This window comes from Gigantopelta aegis, chromosome 4, assembly GCF_016097555.1.
Source record: "Gigantopelta aegis isolate Gae_Host chromosome 4, Gae_host_genome, whole genome shotgun sequence".
NCBI classification, from domain to species: domain Eukaryota; kingdom Metazoa; phylum Mollusca; class Gastropoda; order Neomphalida; family Peltospiridae; genus Gigantopelta; species Gigantopelta aegis.
Window position 1 is genome coordinate 87,730,436 of NC_054702.1, and position 22,852 is coordinate 87,753,287.

At 35.3% G+C, this 22,852-nt stretch overlaps 1 protein-coding gene across 1 annotated transcript in view; it reads right to left on the minus strand.

Annotated features, from left to right (window-relative positions):
• Positions 1-725: 725 nt before the first annotated feature.
• Positions 726-22,852, minus strand: part of LOC121371330 (protein phosphatase 1 regulatory subunit 36-like) — a 31,117-nt gene continuing 8,990 nt past the window's right edge. Inside the window, 15 exon segments of the mRNA XM_041497139.1 lie at positions 726-2,193; positions 3,336-3,376; positions 3,730-3,834; positions 5,166-5,206; positions 5,209-5,263; positions 5,881-5,970; positions 7,543-7,572; positions 8,110-8,206; positions 9,160-9,215; positions 12,676-12,758; positions 13,471-13,513; positions 14,663-14,803; positions 15,461-15,559; positions 20,690-20,759; positions 21,112-21,248. Coding sequence (XP_041353073.1) covers positions 2,117-2,193; positions 3,336-3,376; positions 3,730-3,834; positions 5,166-5,206; positions 5,209-5,263; positions 5,881-5,970; positions 7,543-7,572; positions 8,110-8,206; positions 9,160-9,215; positions 12,676-12,758; positions 13,471-13,513; positions 14,663-14,803; positions 15,461-15,559; positions 20,690-20,759; positions 21,112-21,248 — 1,165 coding nt within the window. The 3' untranslated portion in view covers positions 726-2,116.

The following is a 22,852-nucleotide window of genomic DNA, read 5'->3' on the forward strand; positions in this document are numbered from 1 at the left end:
TGATACGTATTGTGAAGGATGGACGGCCAGATTAAAAAGAGAAACTAGCACCTTATCACATGATTATTGTGTAACTTGTATTACTGATTAATTACTGCTGAAACTAATGCTCTACATGGTCTCATTTGTACAGGTACTCGAGTCCTGTGAACAGACTCTAGTCTTACTAGACTCGACCCATGCCCAAATACTCTAGTATTTCTGGAGACCCTAGCTAAAACCCATTTAGACGCAATGGATTTGGTCAGTTGTGTTTTATAAATATATTAGAATTTTAATCTTTGTTTGATTTGTTTTAATAAAGTGGAATACACTGACAAAACAGAGAAATAAATATGTCATATTGTTAATGTGAATAACACGAACTCGCATTTTTCGCATTAATAATATGATCACATTAATTTCAAGATCTACAGTATTTAACAAATGGTACTTTATAAAAAAAATTGTCTACTATTATGAAAAATAAAAACAATGTTATGTATATATTGTAAAGAACTTTGTCTGCTCAGTATGGAAACTATTTCCAAAGGGGTGAAGGTACATAGATGGGTTTTTTAATGTTGCAAAACACAGTAATAATATAGCTGGTTTTGAATTTGAATGCTGTCAATATTTGAATGACATAATAATTTAAAAAATATTTATATATTTATTGTGTACGATTCAAATATGATGGTGCGGAAATGAAGCAATAAACATATAATATTGAACAAACACTCATAACAATAGAATGGATTTATTTTTAGTTACATTTGAATGGCAACAGCAAACAGGTTACAAGAATCCTGTATAATGTCTAAAATGATCATATTTAGTTTACCATTTACACTTTAAACACATTATATTACAACCCCCACATAATTTGTGAAATAGGAATATTGTTTTTAGATACATGGTCTTCATTCAAGATGAGTAAATCAGCAAGGACTTCATTATACATAGCATATGTTTCAATGTTCATGCCATACATTTACTGTCAAATGTACAAATGGTATTTATTCCAGGGACAATATTTAGAAATTTTAAGTAATTGAAAGGTGGTTCACATGATTTTTCAGTTACATGAATTATATTTATATAACCTAATCAATTACCTCCAATTTCCATTCAAATTAAAATAATTAGTTATCTTCTGGAGTGTACAACATTTAATTTTGGAATGTGTGATGATTCACTATGTAACCAGTTGGCAGCATGTATGAGTTTAAAGGTGGTTAATAACCCACATGCAAATAGAAGAACAGTTTAAGAAAAATATATTTCCATGTATCTCTTAGTCATGTGGAACATTCCTAAACAGCTCTGTACAATTAAACATTTTAAAGATAAATGCAGATGTTTATCCATCTGAAAATGCCATAATTTGTTCGCAGTTAAGATTTAAATACTTCTAAAATAAATGTGCAGTAATCACTTTTTGTCAAGTGATTTTTCTGTTTTTAGTGTTTTAACATTTTGAGTGGGATGATGTACATGAGAATCTAAAAGTCTTGCAAACTGTATTGTACCAGTTTGTAATAGACCAGTATACAGGAGAAAGTATCTCAAAAGAAGGCGAGCATCTATGACATTTTTTAAATATGTGTGCACATCACAGACATAAGTGAAACAACCCACACAACCATTTACATGATATTACAATAAATAATTTAACATATCAAAATGTACAATTTACTTTTTGAATGAAAATAAATACTTGACAGACTTTTTGTTGTTGTCTTCTTTCTTTTCTTTTTTTTCTTATTTGAAACTTTCGAGTGAGGAAAACAGCAATTGTTTGAATTAATTGCAAAAGGAGCAAACATCATTTAGTGCCAAATACATAGTCTGTTAAATGGCTTTCAAACAATCCAGAATTGCTATCATGATACCATATATGGTTTCAATTCACATGAAACGAACTGTTACATTTTAATATACATACATGTATAAACAAACGGCATGTTTTGGAAGTTAAAATTATTAACAATGACATGTGTAACACAGCCTATATATTTGATTTGTAAATTATATTACTGACTGTTTGTTGTAGGAATGAGAGTATACTTGTCAAAAGGACGTCAGTGTACTGACTTGATCTTATTTGTGGCAGTTCACTATTCAGTTTTTTCTTTTATCTACCCTCATCATCAGACATGGCTTCTGTTGTAGCAGTGGACACTGCAGTCTGTTGTCTGCTTATTCCTCGATCTGAAGACAACAAGTGAAGCAAAATATTAACAAAAGTGATAGAAGTAACTAAACATTAAGTACAGTGCTAGTGATTTTCAAAATATCAGACATGCAGTGGCTGTTTTAAAAAACCCATAAGATGTTCAGTAGTGTTTATCAAATCACAAGAGATGGAGTTTTTGTTTATAAAACTATCAATGTGAAGTAGTGAATTACAAAACTGAGATGTGAAGTAGTGACTTACAAAACTATGAGATGTGAAGTAGTGACTTACAAAACTATGAGATGTGGAGTAGTGATTTACAAAACTATGAGATGTGAAATAGTGATCTTTAAATGGATGTGGAGTAGTGATTTACAAAACTGAAATGTGAAGTAGTGATTTATAAATCTGAGATGTGGAGTGAGGATATACAAGACAGATGTCGAGTAGTGATTTAGGTTCTATACCACCATGCAGTTCAATACTATTTAAATGTTAGAATATATTCTGCAAAAAAATACAACACTATCGAGAGGGTTATGTGACTACTAAGTTTAGGGAGTGCTCTCAACTGACAAGTACCATGTACAAAATCAACATGGGTCAACCACAACATTATTTAGTTTACCACCCTCGTGCCAGAGTACCGCCTCGTGTTGCTGTGATACAACTGGCACTATGCCACGTGCACAGTTGTTATCAGTTAGTACTACATATAACAACTAACTTCAACCCAATGGGTTATTTAAATACTACAGAGGTCAACCTACTTGTAATCATCAAGGAAAGATTTCAAAAGGCATATCAGAATTTTTTTTTATTTTTTTTTATGAAGAACCATTTCCTAAACCGGACTATATTAAGCTGCTACAACTAGTACTGACATGACAAATGGTGATGTGTTGCCTTAAAGGACTTATTATATTCAAGAATCAACTTCAAATGTCTATGTAGTAATTCAACCACCATTCATATTCGTGAAACAAATCAGAGTGGATGGTAACTAATCTAATATTCACGTTTCCGTATCAGCTATTCACATATGTAAGAAGAGTTAACAAGCTATTTCAACTTTACAAACTTTGGAATCTGCATAGATACAGAATGGACACCAGTATTAAATACAACACTTTTAACAGGAGGATGATACAAGGTATAAAACAAAGACTACTGATACCTGAGGTGTGACCTTTGTCGCCTGTACCTTCCTCTCCCGTTCTGGAAAAACAAAATGTGTGGCTATAACATTCCATTTAGAAAATTAATCACAATTTAAAAAAACATCAAAATATACTTACACACATAAAATAAAATATAGTACCACAAAATAAAAATAAAAATAATAAAAATATATATACTGATTCACATAAAATAAAATATACTACCATACAAAAAGAAATTCAACACCTGTTGATAAATAAATAATTTTATTGAATATCTTCGATAGTTTACAGTTCTGTTATTCGATTCCTATGGAATCCCACTTTACTGCCAGAAATGAAACCACTTTGTATAAATATGAATTCAAATGCATGGTTTTTTTGTCTTTCAGCACATTAACAACCACTTACTCTTTACATTCCCCGTCACCCTCCGTCTCCTCCTCAGTTTCTGTTCCCACGGGGGTCAAAGTCATGCTGTTAAACAGGTTGTAGGGTTCGCCAAGAATACCAACTCTGAAAAACAAATTGGTGCTTTAGTCAGTAACCTTTTAAATGGTCATTGAAATTGTGCTGTGACCAAACACTTAATTGAACCTCCAAATTGTAACATTTAGAAAATCTGTCCATAAATATGTTCCTTCTGTGTGCAAATATATGTAAATCTTTAACCAAAGGCCATCTAATGTGACCGTTACAGACAGGTTTTACGTTTTGTCCAAACAGCTGCAGAAATCAGAATTCCAGTAGTGTTCGATTGGTTAATGATTTTCAGTGTAATGAGACCATCACATCAAATAAAATTCTGAATAACATTGTTAACAACTACAATAAATTACTCTCCTACCTTTAATTACCGTCTGAGTTCACCCACATTTTGTTTAGACACAAATCAAGAAAGAATAGTTACAACGACATGTATTCCACAATCTAATTAAAATTAGCTCCACTATTGCATGTGGATCTAACAGCAGCCAGTTGTTGCTCATGTCCACCAATCAAAACCTTACTTGCAGAATCAAGAGAGATGGAAGGATGTGATGTAATCTAATAATGTCAAGAAAGATATAAAGCGGTTGTCATGATGTCAGATTAATTATATCACAAACTTCAGAGGCTTCCACCCCTCTTGAAGAGAGTTAAAAAACTAAATGGAAGATGGCAAAATATTGTGTGCTTTTTGTCCTAGAAGATCTCAGCGATGTTGATATATATATATATATATATAGGTGGAATCTGTGTAATTGTAGCCTAATGTTTTTTCCCCAGTTTGTCTCAGAACAAAACATGGGGAAATCTAATGGTAATTAAAGGTAGGAGAGTACTTTATTGTAGTTGTTAGCAATGTTATTCAGACTTTAGGTACAGTGAACAATGCAAGCAAATAAAAGAAACACCCTAGCTAGACTATTTTAGAACTGTTTGATATTGAATGATGGTTTTTGTGCCTAACATTAAGTGATGGGATTGATATCTGTCAAAATGTGCAAACACTTCTGGGTCTTCTTGCTTAGTTTTCGTTGATTTTATTTCTTCTACTGATGACCATAAATGTTAGGTTTGGTTTGTACATCAATCCAAAACCACATAGAAACACCTGAATACTGAAGGTATTACAAGTACTTCATGTCTGCATGCTGTGTGATGTCCTGTCTGGAATAGTGATATACAAGATACCTTGCTACTGATCAGTAAATGTAGCTAGATTAGGCTATGTCACAACAGCAGGTTTCTTCTCACATTAACAGCTAGGCAGTGACTTGCATGCCCAGAGCAGAATGCTTGAGCCTTAGTTCAGTATACTGGTAACAATGAACGTGTTGCAGTACCATCAAATAAAGACTCACTTGTATTTCTTTGGGTTAATGGTCAAGTTCTTTTTGATCTGCGCGTCTAGTTCTTCATCTTCTTTGATATTACTAGCCTGCATAGCTTGAGCCAAAAGCTTAAATGAAAACAATAGGGTATGATAACCACTGACGGTAGCACTTTACTGTAATCTCACTATTAAGCTTGAGTTGATCATTCTGTGCCATAAATGAAAAAATATATATTAAAGGACACATTTTTTATTGAAAAAAGAAACAAACAAGCTTATAAAATGATCCAAAGCCATTTTTGTGACTTGGTAGCTAACAAAAAATTGAAAATGTACAATAATACATGAAGTAATTTTTGTATAATGCACTCCCTACTGGCTTTAGCTGGTGGGAAATTCATAAGCTAATTAGCTGGTCTTTCACAGAGAAACTCTGGTTCAACCTCAGTTGAGGTGATGGTGAGAAAAATTCAACTGTCTAAGCTATTACATGTTCATTATCACATCTTCTAATCTGGATATAATTATATTTATGTCATACTGCATGTATATATAATATAATATAATGAGATGTATAATATTAGCAAGTTCTACACACCCTAACCCTGGTTATAATTATACATATATGATGCTGCATGTAACTATGAAATATATAATATTAGCAAGTTCTACACACTTTAATGAGTAACTTCAGCATTACAAGCTGCTGTTAGTTTAATTTGCATAAAACTGACGATTCATACCTTGTGGCCACTGGCTCAGATTTCTTGAAAAGCCAGTGTGCTTCTTCTTTTGGTGAAGGCAAAATGGAAACAACAGCTGGTGACCTCTGACTGAAATACAATGGTCCAACACATCTTACATCAACTCTATTAAATTAAACCATCTTTACTTCTGACTTAGTTTACTTCATAAATACACATGTATTATTATGTTTCAAGTAGTAGAACTGGTTTCTCTTTTTCCCCATTACCATCATTCTTATTTCTTCTCTTTGAGTTCTTTTTCTTCCTATTCCAATAGAACTTCCACATCCCAGTCTCTGACTGTACAGACGTCCATCTGTTCTTATAATTAGTGCAACATATTTTATAATCACCACTAGTTTTTATTGTCTGGTTTTCAGCGGTCCTCACATATCAGCCGGCGTCGGCGCAATTTTTCTAATCGCAGGAGTCGATTGGGGATTTAGAGCCTGTGGATGAATCGGGCGAATTTCATGTCTGCAACGTGTGCCCTCACATATTAGAAAGGGCCCGGGCGGTGCCCTTTGAACATTGGATCGCAGTGGAGACAGTGCGGCCACCAGGGTGTCGGCCGGACGCCACTAGATAATCTGGCGGGCGCCGGCTGATCAAAGAACAGATCGGTAGGCGTCCTGGCGGAGCACAGCCAGGCAACTGGCGATTGATGTTTGGCTTCCCCCCAGCGTCCATGCCTTGAGTGTATATAGATGTGCTGTATAAAGTTGTACAGTAGGCGTGCGCTACAACAGCTTGCTCTGAATGTGCACATAAAGCCCTATGACCTGACCTTAAGTTGTACATTTCCTGTCCTGGACAGAGGAACCAGCTGAGGCTGACACCTGTGCCCAGGACAGGCATGCGCTACAACAGCTTGCTCTGAATGAGCACGTTAAACTCTCTGACCTGACCTGACATTATTTCTGAGGACTTCTTGGAGGTTGGACGTGTCTCTATTTTTATATTTAAAGTTTTAAAGCTTTGGACAAATTGCTCAGCTGGGGGAGCAGGGGGGTTGGGACCAGCGGGGCCCCCGGCCTATGTTGAACAAATCGTTCTGTGAGGGGGCCGTGAAAATTCCACGGCGCCCAGCTAATTTTTTTCCAATAATTTTCATCACAATCTTCAGGTGGCCACCAGAACAACAGTTGGCTTCCGGCAGCCCACTGGTCGAGGCCCTAGCAACGTGTCTACGGGATTGCCACGACCTAAAATCGCGCTTGGAAAATTGCAGATTTGGGAGTCAGGTTTTCACGCCCGCGGGGTTCGGGCGACCCCTAAAAATTGCAGCGGAGCCCATAGAAATCGGGCAGTGTCCACCCAGACGCCTCGCGAAAATGCCCTTTTTGGTCTGTTTTAAGAGTCGCGCGGGCGCCGCGACCGATATGTGAGGGCCGCTTTAGGAAGCACTATCAATAAGCTACATTGCTTTCCTGATCATTATCTAGTGTCTTGGAGCAGAAGACTAAAAGTCAGAGATTGCATCTTGGGACAGCTATGGTCTTAGCCTAATGTCATCAAAACACTAGAGATATTTTGTTGTTTGTTGTCGGACTGTAAAATGTCTTTTAAACAAAATGATATGTCTATTTCAATCATAATTCAGTTGTAAGATCAGTTTGAATATCCTTTAAAATTTAAATGATAAAATGCTTTACTTACGTAATAATGGATTTTATTGCTGGTCTTTTCCTGTTGGAAACAAAAACAATTGTGTAATGCAATACGTACAGGTAACACAAGAAAGAATTGGGATCACCTTAAGGTCATGGTTTAAGTTTGTTTTTGTTTAACGACAACACAAGAACACATTGATTTATTAACATCGGCTTTGGATGTCAAACAGTTTGTCATTTTGACATGTAGTCTTAGAGAGGAAACCCACTATATTTTTCCATTAGTAGCGATGTATCTTTCATATGCACTATCCCACAGACAGGATAGTACATACCACAGCCTTTGATATACCAGTATAGTAAATTGTATCAAATATTTGTCAATTTAGTACCTAAAGGCCTCAGATAAGATTAGCATTGCTAATGTGTTACCTTCAATAATTAATTTAAAAGTATTTATTATAAATATAATATTATAGAAATTATAGCATCTAAATTGAATTTTCATTTTATGTTTTACAGGTTGCAGAATTTTTTAAAATAAAGATAAACTATTGAATTACATTTCTGGGTGACAATATTAGAAATCATTGCAACGAGAAAGTTCACGCACGGATGAAGTCTTCTGTATTCAGCTGGTGTTAATTTCTTTTCTGTAGAATCTCTTCTTTCTTCTGGTTTTGGTGCTTTTTTCAGATCTTCTTTTAACTCTGACAGATTGTGTAACAGTACGTTTACATCATAAAATAGTTCAAAATTGATTAAATAATAAAATATTTATATCATAAAACACTCTTCAAATGATTAAATAATAAAATGTTTCTATGGCAAACAGATCTGAAATTGATTAAATAATAAAACATTTGTATCATTAAAAAAAAGTCCTGCACTTATTAAGTAATGATATATTTATATCATTAAAATTGAATTCATCGTTGCAGCAGTTTGAGAATTCACGACATGGGAGGGGCGGGAGTTGACTTTTTAGTATGCTCACAAAATTATATTTTATTTAAACCCAGTATGCACAGACAAAATGTTCAGCAGACTACCAGGCATGAAATAAAAATGATGGTGCCTTCTGTCTCCCTGTGTGATGAATTGTGCAGCAGACCATCCTTTAATATTTTTTTTGAAAGGTTAACTTTAAATCTATTTATTGTATACTTTTTATTCCCAATGAGTAAAATGTGTTATTCCTACTTATGCTTTCAGCTAATTGCTGCAAAGCTTCTTACACCTTAAGTGACATCAATGTTTTCATTATGTACAATACAGAGCAGATGTGATAAACTGTACAAATTAAATCACTACTATACAAACTGTCACTATTCAAGAGTGTTAACTCTTGGTCCTTTTTCCTTTTAGCCAAAAATCTATTTTACTGCAGGATTTTTAATAATTTTTATAAAATTGAAATAGCCTTTATCGGAAATGAAAATATACTTAATGCCATCTCCTGGTATTTTACCATAACTTGGTAAAACACGTTTTGATCTGGTTTTAAATTTACTTTATTATAAAGTTACCTTTAATATTACTATTAAAAACTAGGTATAAATTATTGATGAAGTAATGTCTCTATCTGTGTGAGCACTGGTCTTATCTTCAGGGGCGTACTTGACACGAATCGCTGGGTTATCTGTGTGAGCACTGGTCTTACCTTCAGTGGCGTACTTGACACGAATCGCTGGGTTGAAGGTGTCCGATCTCAACATCCTGCAACCAGACAAAAACTCTGTTATACATCTTGCACTGACCCAAGGGGCGTGTATTGGGGGGTGCAAACCCCTCCCCAACATTTGTTGTGCTCATCCCCCACCCCAAACAAATGCAGTGTTTAACAGATGAATAAAAATGTATTTATTTATTTTTAGCAAAGGAGATGTAATATCTTGGTCTGTTGGAGGATGAATGAAAGAAGGAAATGTTTTATTTAACAATGCACTCAACACATTTTATTTATGGTTATATGGCGTCAGACATATGGTTAAGGACCACACAGATATTGAGAGAGAAAACCCAGTCAACACTTCATGGCAGGGGTGGGGGAAAATAAAATTGTCAATCGCTCCCATGTGATGTCATCATACCAGGGAGGGGGGTGGGGGGAAGAAGAAAGGAATACAAATACAAATTATAAAATCATTTAAAAGGTGATATTTGCCAAATAGTGTTTTAAAAACAAAATCATAGTGGCATTTGTATATTTATATCTTGAATCATGAATGCTAAACGATAAACATCAAAACATGAAAGAAAAACAAAATGTTTGATCACATCAGTGAAAAAAACTAATTGTACTGTATATATTTTACATAATGGAAAAAATAATATAAAAAAAGGAATAAAAGTTATGCATTTTAACTCCCATATATGTATAAAAAGTATGAGTATTCAGTACTGTGTCCTGAAAATTAATAAACAATAGCACCGTTGGAGCGTTTGACAACTTGAGCTAGCACACATTTAGACAAAACCATTAATAACATTGTCGCCGATTGGATGACATTTGACCTCTACTGGCTTTAGAGATAGCCGGTTTAGCTATTCCAGCTCACTCCCACTTGTAACAAAAAAGGTGGAAACCTTTTTTTAATTTTAAAGTCCTTTATAATTATTTGATACACTACATTGAACAGTCAACAAGAAATACATTTTATAGATTATTTCAGTATATTTTATGCTATTTCAAGCAGTTTGTATTTCACAAAAGCCTCTTGCCTCACTCAACCCGACAGAGCTCGTACACAGTTATTAAAGGAGAGGACAATTAAGGCATTTGGCCTGGTATGCATATTCAACAATATATAATGCACATTATTGCTTAATATCAACACGTATAATCATATAGTTAATTAATAAAACGGTTAAATGTGACGGCTATTATATATAACGGGCACAGCTATTTTGTACCATCTCAGTGAGTACGCCCTCTGGCGAGCTGGTGGTTACGTAATACTTAACGTGTAACGTCAGGAATGAGCCTTAGAACTAGAGAAACACAATCTACCTGGTTTTTGCGGGATGATAAATAGTCGTACATTGCAATGTTCTGTAATAATACACATTCCAGTAAGCCAGCAATAAGTATATCCAGCACTATATATATATTATTTTTCAATACAAAATAAAATACCATTGTCAAAGTGGCTACACAACAAGTCGAAACAATTAACAATGTTTTGCCCATGCATTAACCTACGTACTGAAATGATACACGGAGTGTTTTCTTAGTTAATTGGTCTATGCTGTTAGTTGCTTCTACCTGTGATTCCTGATTGGCAGGTGTGTATTTGATTGGTAACCAGACGAACCAATTAATTGACGCTGTCTAGACACAAAAATACATACCGGTATTGTGGAATATTACCTGTCGCCCCTAAAATTGTAATGGACATGGTTTATTACTGTAAATAGTTCTGTAAAACTATTGATTAAGTAGACTTTTCCATCTAAAACCACAGAACTGACCAATTACGTAGTTCCAAAGAAAAGAAAATTATCACTTGGGTATCGTGGGTTGTCATTTTTGCTCCAACGTAGCATATCAATAGGCCTAATAGTGTACATTTTTCCTTTGGATTATTTAACAGAGAAAAATACTATAACCCCATTTTGTTCCGTTAATGCAACTTGAAATATATTTAGTTAAATAGTTTATTATATTATTACGTCATTTATGCTGTTTTACAAGTCAGGTTGATCAAAGAAAAGCACCATGTCGAAAATTACTGCTTTCGCCCCAAGCTATCCCACCGGACGTCACAAAAACGAAACAAAATGGCTGCCCCCAGTTAGCAGGAATAATCAAGTTTTTTTATTAACTCTAAAATTACACGTTTTTCATTTGCTAAAGTATCAGTATGTGTTGGTGGTCCGAGTATGCATCTTTCCAACACATAAGGCTCTTGTTTGAGTTGATCCTACCTTTAACAAGTGTTGATTGTGACCAGTTGCAAACTCTGGGTCCTTTGTTTTAATTGGAGTGTAGCTTTCTCACCAAGAATGGTGTTATTGTTAACATCTGTTTAATCCCGTAGCCAGCTCAGCGGCTTTGACCAATGTCTAGCCTAGTTGCAGTGGATTGATACTATTGTAGGTCCGATTTGAGGTAGACTAAAATCACAGACGTCTGAAACACCAGTCAGTTTGACAACTATTTATTTATTTATTATTATTTTAAATTATGCACAAGATACCAATGTCTGGGCAGGCCAATCCAATTGATGGATAGGAATTTGTTCCAATAATAGAAATGGACAGGTGCTTCAGACCGACAAGAATGACAAAAGTGGGACCGGCAAACAAACGTTTTTAAAAAATAATTTTAGTCTCAGAGATCGAGAATCGGTCCCAGACCGGGAAAAAAAGGGCTTTTCCCCACCTCTGCTTCATGGGCTACTCTTCTCGATTAGTAACAAGGATTCTTTTATAAGCACCATCCCACAGACAGGGTAGTACATACCACAGCCTTTGATATACCAGTCATGGTGCACTGACTGGAACAAGAAATAGCCCAATGGGCCCGACGGGGATCGATCCCAGACCGACTGCGCATCGAGTGAGCGCTTTACCACGGGGTTACATCCAGCCCCTTGTTTTGTCTATGTATAAAAAATGCCTGTTAATATATTTTCGAATACAGTAAATTCCCCTTTTTTAAATTGCACCCTTTCTCTAAATAAAAATCCTGCACCTACCCATGTACATTATTCTTTTACAGAGACCATTCAACAATTACATAACTCTCTAGAGTGAAGTGGGTTCTATGTTACAGGGGAGGGAGGTCTTTGTCAGGAGTTGCATAACATTTTTTAAACACTGTCTCATATTTATTTATAAAATAAAATAAAATGCCACCAGTCATTGATATTATGTTCTCTGGTATTTATTACCAAACCAAACAAACATATGAAGAGAATATCAAAGAATATTGGTCAACTTATTATAAGGAGAGCTGGGATTGGTGGTGCTTAATGGCCCCATACAGATAGTTGCCATTGATCTAAACTTTTGTATACACAGTCAAGTACTGAGTTATCTTCTATAAACAATATTTCTTACTGACTTTATAATAAGTAATACTCACTATACACATGTCTATAAAGAGTTTATGATAGATTCCATTTATCAGTCTATGTGAGTCAAGGTAAGTCATGTTTTATCATTATGTTACCTGCCAATTTCTTTCTTGACAACTTCAAACTCTTTTCTTCTGAATGTGATCCACACAACATATGTGCAAAACGTGTAAAAAGCCTGGAAAGAAATCAAAATACAATTTTCACAATTTACAAAGAATAACATACTTCAATCAAACAAATTTGTAAAAGTCTGATCATTTTGAGCAAATGTTAAACATATAATCAATGCACATGCATGTATTTGTTTAATTTAATAACAAAATTCAGTATATATTCTCCTTAATTTTGTTCATAACCAAAGGCCACATTTCCATAACACTTTACCATAATTAAATTATCCATTTGTTATGTAATCCAAAATACATGCATTGACTAAAGGCAAAGAGCAATAGAAAAGTGGAACATTGAATTACCGGTAAGAAAGTAAATAAGTAAAAGGGCCTGCATCTTTCAAAGACATTACATCAATTCTGGTGGGGTGGGATGTAGCCCAGTGGTAAAGCATTCGCTTGATGCACAGTCGGTCCAGGAACGATCCCCATCAGTGGACCCATTGGGCTATTTCTCGTTCCAGCCAGTGCTCCACAACTGGTGTAACAAAGGCCGTGGTATGTACTATCCTGTATGTGGGATGGTGCATATAAAAGATCCCTTGCTGCTAATCAAAAAGAGTAGCCCATGAAGTGGCAACAGCGGGTTTCCTCTCTCAACATCTGTGTGGTCCGTAACCATATGTCTGATGCCATATAACCATAAATAAAATGTGTTGAGTGCGTTGTTAAATAAAACATTTCTTTCTTCAATTCTGGCAGACTTTATTAACTTACCTCAAACATACTTTTATCTTTGTGTGTGGAGGATACTCTTGACCTGCAAAATAAAGAAAACGAATTAAAAAAAAACATGATTGTTTGGTGAAATTTTTAGTGGACAGGTTTATACATAGAGATAGAAAACATCCACTCAGCAGATGAGAAAAGGAATGGAAAGGATATTTTTAATCTACGTCTATTTGGAGTTTAATGTATGGTTAGTTTGACATTTGGTCGAGTAAGACAGAAAACCTGAAGCTACCACACAGACTATTCCTATATATAAAACAGCAAGGGGATCTTTTATTTGCACTTTTCCACAGGCCAGTGAGACGTAGCCCAGTGGTAAAGCGCTTGCTTGATTAGCGGTCAGTCTATGATCAATCCTTGTTGGTAAACCCATTGGGTTATTTCTCATTCTAATCAGTGCCCATGACTGGTATATCAAAGGCTGTGGTATGTACTATCCTGTTGCATATAAAAAGATCCTTTGCTACTCATGGAAAAATGTAGTGGGTTTCCTCTCTAAGACTATACACCAAAACTACAAAATGTTTGACATCCAACAGCCGATATGCTCTAGTAGTGTAGTTAAACAAAACAAACTTTTAATTTTTTTCCATAGGAGTGTATATTATTCAGTGTTTGATGTACCAGTTGTGGGGAACTGGCTGGGACTGAAAAAGACCTATAAGTGCATGGAGGACAACTGATCCTCTACCTCAGGCAAGAGCTCTTATCACTGAGCTACATCCCACCACACACAGCTGGGGATCACCGTTAGGATAGTGAATTAGAGATGGCGATATCAGCTCACCATACTTTACCAATCTGTATGCAAGTTCAAGAAGATACCAAATTTAGACAGTGTTGCAAAAAGGCTTTTAAATTTCATTACCATTTTAATTTTAATAAAATAGGATAGTGACTTAGAGATGGCGATATCAGCTCACCATACTTTACCAATCTGTATGCAAGTTCAAGAAGATACCAAATTTAGTATTCAATGGCTGAATATATTTCATTACCATTTTAATTTTAATTAAATTGTTTCGGTGGGTGTTAAAAAAGAAACAGAATCAAACTGTTTAAGCATATAATTATATATTTTAACCAAAAATAAATATATTTTAATTCTAAAAATAGTTTAAAATTTGAAAGCTGGACTTTTCAATGGTTGAATATATATGTTATTAAAAGTACTGACTTTCCACAACACATGTGGTGGTAATCCTCAAGGCCGAGCCCCAGCACGAGCACACAGTAGTATTGTCCCAGCAGGCACTGCGCCACCTCGATACGCACGCACACCTCCGCATACGCCTTCTTCTCCGACAGACTCGGCTCGCTGAAATCACACGTTTCATAGATTTAGCTTTTATTTTCTATCTGCCAGTTTAAAGTAGATCTCGGAAAACTGCTAGGTTGATAGCCTTATTCACCCAGAGTTCTCATCAGTCTAATTTTGAATTACTCTTTTTATTTGCACATTAGAGTTTGGACATTATAAACATAGCTTATGAAAAATGACAAGGGTTATCTGTAAAAATTTAGGTATAAAACATTATAAATGGTTTGTGTAAATTTTCAAATTCTCAGAGGTCCACAACGCAATTTGTTTAATAACTGGTTATCATATCTCTAGACAACAATGTCAACAATAATAAAAACCCTTTCTTTGATGACACGACGACTGAGAAGTGGAGTTGGATACCAAGATATTTTAACTAGTATTAACATACGATTTTAGAAAGTTTCAAGCATAATATTTATATTGGGTTTTTGTTTTAGGAGCATTATTTGAGCTACATTAAATTTCATCCTTGATTTATGTGGACCCCAAAAAATAAACAATTTTTTTTTTTTTATTCAAATAGTCCCATTGTTATGTGCATTAATAGACAATACTAAAGTTGTTATTCTTGGATATATTATGTATTTTTAATATTTAAACATACAATGATAATTTTTGAAATAAATAACTTGAAGACGAACCTATACTTACATATACATAGGATTTTTCTTATTTTCTTGACTCATTTTCTCAAAAAAGCAGTTGAAATAACTGAGAAGATGAAGTAGAAACTCATCAAACTGTTCCGTCCTGAAACATGCAATACAATTATTAGACAACAAATTTAAATACAAAAACAAATCATCCCAAGCTGCCATCTGTCATTGGGTGACACAATAGTGAAGTATGTTTGAATGAAAGTCTTTTTAATTCATAATTCCTATTTAGAGAAATAAAGGAAGTATTTTTTTTTTTTTTGACTCACTCAACACATTTTAATTACAGTTATATAGCATCAAACATATGGTGAAGGACCACACAAATAATAAAAGAGATATCCTGCTGCCGCCATGCAATGGACTACTCTTTATGATTAGTTGAAAGGGATCTTTTATATTCAGCTTCCCACAGACAGGATAGTTCATACCATGCAGCCTTTTTTACACCAGTTGTGGACCACTAGTTGGAACGAGAAATAGTCCAACGGGACCACCATCAACAGGGATCAATCCTAAACCAACCACACATTAAGCCGATACCAGGCTGCGAACCCTGTACCTACCAGCCTGTAGTCCGATGGCTTAACAACTGTGTCACTGAGGCCGGTTTCTCTATCTACATATCTGAAACAGTACAATGACCTACACTAAGCAACCACATGTCTTAAATGGACATTCTGTTTTGTAGTCACTTTCGGTGCTGCTAAAACATAAGTTCAAGTTAAAAGTTAAAGTTTGTTTTGTTTAATGACACCAATAAAGAACATTGATTTATTAATCATCTGGTTTTGGTAATTCTGATATGTATTCCATTAGTAGCAAGGGATATTTTATATGCACTTTGCCACATACAGGATAGCACATACCCAGGCACGGATCCAGAGGGAGGTCAAGGGGGTATGGACCTCCACTGCTCAGAACAACCTTTTTTTAACTTTGTTGAATGAGTGATTGAATTAATAAATAATTAGTTGCATAAAATTCTGAATCCGCGCCTGCGTGTGGGTGTGGGTAATTTTTGGCATGCTTCCATCAGAGAACTGTTCAAGCATGCCTGTTAGTGCACAACTTCTGACTTCGCCAGAGATGGGGGGAAAAACGATCAGAAAATAGGTCCACCAAAGGGTTTTGATCCTGCAATGAAAGCACCTCAGGCGAGCAATTTAACACATGTTGAACTGTATACTGACACTATTTTCTTCATTTTACTACAATGCATTAACGTGGCTATTTAATATTACAGCACCTCAGGCGAGCAATTTAACACATGTTGAACTGTATACTGACACTATTTTCTTCATTTTACTACAATGCATTAACGTGGCTATTTAATATTACAGCACCTCAGGCGAGCAATTTAACACATGTTGAACTGTATACTGACACTATTTTCTTCATTTTACTACAATGCATTAACGTGGCTATTTAATATTACAGCACCTCAGGCGAGCAATTTAACACATGTTGAACTGTATACTGACACTATTTTCTTCATTTTACTACAATGCATTAACGTGGCTATTTAATATTACAGCACCTCAGGCGAGCAATTTAACACATGTTGAACTGTATACTGACACTATTTTCTTCATTTTACTACAATGCATTAACGTGGCTATTTAATATTACAGCACCTCAGGCGAGCAATTTAACACATGTTGAACTGTATACTGACACTATTTTCTTCATTTTACTACAATGCATTAACGTGGCTATTTAATATTACAGCACCTCAGGCGAGCAATTTAACACATGTTGAACTGTATACTGACACTATTTTCTTCATTTTACTACAATGCATTAACGTGGCTATTTAATATTACAGCACCTCAGGCGAGCAATTTAACACATGTTGAACTGTATACTGACACTATTTTCTTCATTTTACTACAATGCATTAACGTGGCTATTTAATATTACAGCACCTCAGGCGAGCAATTTAACACATGTTGAACTGTATACTGACACTATTTTCTTCATTTTACTACAATGCATTAACGTGGCTATTTAATATTACAGCACCTCAGGCGAGCAATTTAACACATGTTGAACTGTATACTGACACTATTTTCTTCATTTTACTACAATGCATTAACGTGGCTATTTAATATTACAGCACCTCAGGCGAGCAATTTAACACATGTTGAACTGTATACTGACACTATTTTCTTCATTTTACTACAATGCATTAACGTGGCTATTTAATATTACAGCACCTCAGGCGAGCAATTTAACACATGTTGAACTGTATACTGACACTATTTTCTTCATTTTACTACAATGCATTAACGTGGCTATTTAATATTACAGCACCTCAGGCGAGCAATTTAACACATGTTGAACTGTATACTGACACTATTTTCTTCATTTTACTACAATGCATTAACGTGGCTATTTAATATTACAGCACCTCAGGCGAGCAATTTAACACATGTTGAACTGTATACTGACACTATTTTCTTCATTTTACTACAATGCATTAACGTGGCTATTTAATATTACAGCACCTCAGGCGAGCAATTTAACACATGTTGAACTGTATACTGACACTATTTTCTTCATTTTACTACAATGCATTAACGTGGCTATTTAATATTACAGCACCTCAGGCGAGCAATTTAACACATGTTGAACTGTATACTGACACTATTTTCTTCATTTTACTACAATGCATTAACGTGGCTATTTAATATTACAGCACCTCAGGCGAGCAATTTAACACATGTTGAACTGTATACTGACACTATTTTCTTCATTTTACTACAATGCATTAACGTGGCTATTTAATATTACAGCACCTCAGGCGAGCAATTTAACACATGTTGAACTGTATACTGACACTATTTTCTTCATTTTACTACAATGCATTAACGTGGCTATTTAATATTACAGCACCTCAGGCGAGCAATTTAACACATGTTGAACTGTATACTGACACTATTTTCTTCATTTTACTACAATGCATTAACGTGGCTATTTAATATTACAGCACCTCAGGCGAGCAATTTAACACATGTTGAACTGTATACTGACACTATTTTCTTCATTTTACTACAATGCATTAACGTGGCTATTTAATATTACAGCACCTCAGGCGAGCAATTTAACACATGTTGAACTGTATACTGACACTATTTTCTTCATTTTACTACAATGCATTAACGTGGCTATTTAATATTACAGCACCTCAGGCGAGCAATTTAACACATGTTGAACTGTATACTGACACTATTTTCTTCATTTTACTACAATGCATTAACGTGGCTATTTAATATTACAGCACCTCAGGCGAGCAATTTAACACATGTTGAACTGTATACTGACACTATTTTCTTCATTTTACTACAATGCATTAACGTGGCTATTTAATATTACAGCACCTCAGGCGAGCAATTTAACACATGTTGAACTGTATACTGACACTATTTTCATCATTTTACTACAATGCATTAACGTGGCTATTTAATATTACAGCACCTCAGGCGAGCAATTTAACACATGTTGAACTGTATACTGACACTATTTTCTTCATTTTACTACAATGCATTAACGTGGCTATTTAATATTACAGCACCTCAGGCGAGCAATTTAACACATGTTGAACTGTATACTGACACTATTTTCTTCATTTTACTACAATGCATTAACGTGGCTATTTAATATTACAGCACCTCAGGCGAGCAATTTAACACATGTTGAACTGTATACTGACACTATTTTCTTCATTTTACTACAATGCATTAACGTGGCTATTTAATATTACAGCACCTCAGGCGAGCAATTTAACACATGTTGAACTGTATACTGACACTATTTTCTTCATTTTACTACAATGCATTAACGTGGCTTTTTAATATTACAGCACCTCAGGCGAGCAATTTAACACATGTTGAACTGTATACTGACACTATTTTCTTCATTTTACTACAATGCATTAACGTGGCTATTTAATATTACAGCACCTCAGGCGAGCAATTTAACACATGTTGAACTGTATACTGACACTATTTTCTTCATTTTACTACAATGCATTAACGTGGCTATTTAATATTATAGGTTTTTGTGCTTTTGTTTTTTTAATTTTTTAAAGAAAAGGAAAGGAATATTTACTTAATGACATGTCAGTCTTTTTCCATTAACTAGGGCTCTTTGGTGTCACTGTCTAATGTGGTTATGTTGACACTTGGTCAAGACTGAGTGAGGGAATATTTGCTGCTGCTGTTGCCACAGGTTATTCCAACCAAAAAACAGCAAGGGTTCTTTTATATAAATTTACCTAGTCAGGACAGTACAAACCATGGCATTTCATGTGTACCAGTTGTATGGCACTGGTTGAGATGAGGGGGAAAAAAAGCAGTCCATCAAAGTTGATCAATCTTACATCCACCCACACCTCTGGCATGGTCAATGGGTTGGGCCAGGATTTAGTTCAGGCAGTTGAGTGCTCATTTGATGTGCTTGCATCACAGGATCAAATCACCTTGGGGTGGATCCATGCAACTGACTGGGTTTGTTCTCATTCCAACCAGTACACCACAACTGATCAAAGGCCGTGGTATGTGCTTTCCTGTCTTTGGGAAAGTGCATATAAAAGATCCCTTGCTGCATTAGGACAAATGTAGTGGGTTTCCTCTGATGACTATATTTCAGAATTACCAAATGTTTGACATCCAATAGCTGATGATTAATTATTCAATGCGCTCTAGTGGTGTCGTTAAACAAACAAACTTTAACATTTGGACATGGGGTTTGCAGGTTTTGACAAGTGTTACCGAATAGCATGGTCATGGTCATAGTTTTAATATGCACATTCAGAGCAAGCTGTTGTAGCACGTGCCTGCCCACCTCTGGTAAACATTCTGTGGTTTATATCTATAGGCCGTTAGGAACAACATCTAGCACCTGGTGTAAGGGGCACAATCTCCAGTGGAGGGGAGTAAAGTCTCTAGTGGGGGAGTGCACAAGCCAGATTTTGATCTTTATTTATATACAGTAGGACAATTTCATTCTCGAATGGAGGAGGGGTGTGGGCTGTTATAAACACAACAGACTTTGTGACAAGTCCTTGTGGTGCTGAAAATACTTCCTGAGCTGGTCAGCTAATTAAAATAATCAAACTCAAAAGTATTAAAACACAATTCTTTCACAGATCAACAGTAAAAATACTTGAATGAATCACTGAATTTATAGGTTGATGTATATAAGAGAAAAACCTACTAACATAAAGAGATTGCGAACAGCGTCTGGAATCAGTTCACCTGAGCTTTCAGACATCATTTCATGGGCTACCGCTGAAATATCAAACAACAAGAGTAAATAATTTAGGAAAATTAAAAGGTAGTGCTGGTATACAGTTGTTTGGGGTTTGTACGGATGGGGGTATATTATTTTAATTGAAATGATGGTGTTATATGCTGAGATTAAGCTGCTATTCACCAAACATATTTGAAAGTTGAATTTAGCAAATATATTTCATTAGTAAATCACAAAACAAAATTCAATTAAAAAATCAATTAAAAAAAATAATTCTGTAACAAGCCTTATTTTTGTTATATTTTAGATAATGCAGTTTTAAAAACACAGTGTCGGAAGAAATAAATGAAAGAACCCAAAGGGCCAAACGCAATTGTAAATATAACCAACACTTAATATCGAGCAAGGTGACAGTGGGGTGATCTGCTGTGTCTTTCTTTGATGCATATGGTGACTTGGTGAGACCAGTCAGGGTCTGACCGCGGCCCCTTCCGACAGTGAGAGACCGAACTGTGCTGGACGCAGCCCTGAAAAATACACATGCAAATACACAAATCACACAGCAATATCAGCAGTAGAGTGCACCAAAATCTGCTGTAATGTGCATCTTGCATAGCATCCAATCGTACATGAAAACAATTCACATTGTCATCTACAAATACATGTCTATAACTTTATTATAACATCTATTTAAAGGCAAGGGTGGATCTATGATTTCCATGGGGGAAGAAAATTTTTAAAAGGAATTTTAGAAAGTAACACAAAATGAATGCTGCCCCACATTCCCATTACATAGATCTTGGAATTGAATTGAATTGAATGGATGTTTAACGACACCCCAGCACATAATAATACATCGGCTATTGGGTGTCATACAATGGTAAAAATAAAAAATAAAAGGTTAGGTTAAAAACAGTGTATAGAGCTGTGCGGTGGTACATGAAATTTGAAATGTTAAGTCAAAGACAGTCTAAAGAGCTGTACAAAATAATACATATCACATTTGTTATAAAGGTAAAATTCATGTTACAAATCAAATATTACACAAAAGTAAATATAAATTTGGAATAAAATCCAGTTTCTTTTAAAAACTTTAGTACAAGTTCAGGGTGGAATCTAAAGGATTCCACCACATCTCTTGCTTCGAATATATCGTTTCTAGTCTGGATCAGATGATTACACTCCACCAAAATATGGTGCACCGTCAGTGTACACTGACAATGCTCACACTGAGGTGGATGATCCTTCTTGAGAATAAATGAATGGGTAATGTAAGTATGTCCGATGCGAGCACGACACAAGACTATTTCATCCCTTCTGCACCGACTATAGGAGGACTGCCACTCTCTCAGGACTGGCTTAACAGAATGAAGCTTGTTCGCGACCGCACCGTTCCAATCATCTTGCCAAGTAGAAAAGATATAATTATTTACGTGATATTTGAGATCACTATAGGGAATACCAGCATTGGCATGTGGCAAAGTCAAAGCAGACTTGGCAGCACAATCTGCCTTTTCATTGCCTCTGATGCCAACATGGCTGGGTACCCAACAAAACACAATATTCTTATTATTAATAGATAAAAAGACACACTTTCGTATCAGCATCCCAATTAAGGGATGTTCTAGCTTCATATATTGTAAAGACTGGAGACACGAAAGTGAGTCGGTATAGATTATAAATTTAGAGGAGCTAGAGTTTTTTATTTCCTCTAGGGCTTTAATAATTGCCCAAGTTTCGGCACTAAATATAGATGCCAAATCAGGCAATCTCATAGAGATTATTTTGTCTGATGGAAAAACTGTGGCACAAGCCACAGAATTCCCATCCCATGACCCATCCGTGTAAATAGGGATGTAGTCACAGTATTTCTCTTTTATTTCCATAAAATATTGGTTATAAATAATTGGATCCGTGCGATCTTTCTTCAGATGCACGAGATCCAACACAATTTTAGGTGGTTTTATGCACCAAGGTGGCAAAACAAAATATGAAGGTGTTTCCAAAATGTCTGAAAGATCAATGTTGGAAGCAGATAAAAGCTGCCTAATGCGAAGACCAAATGTGCAGATTGCATTTGGCTTCGCATCAAACAACTTCATAAATCGGTTGTCAAAGATAGCGTTATGGG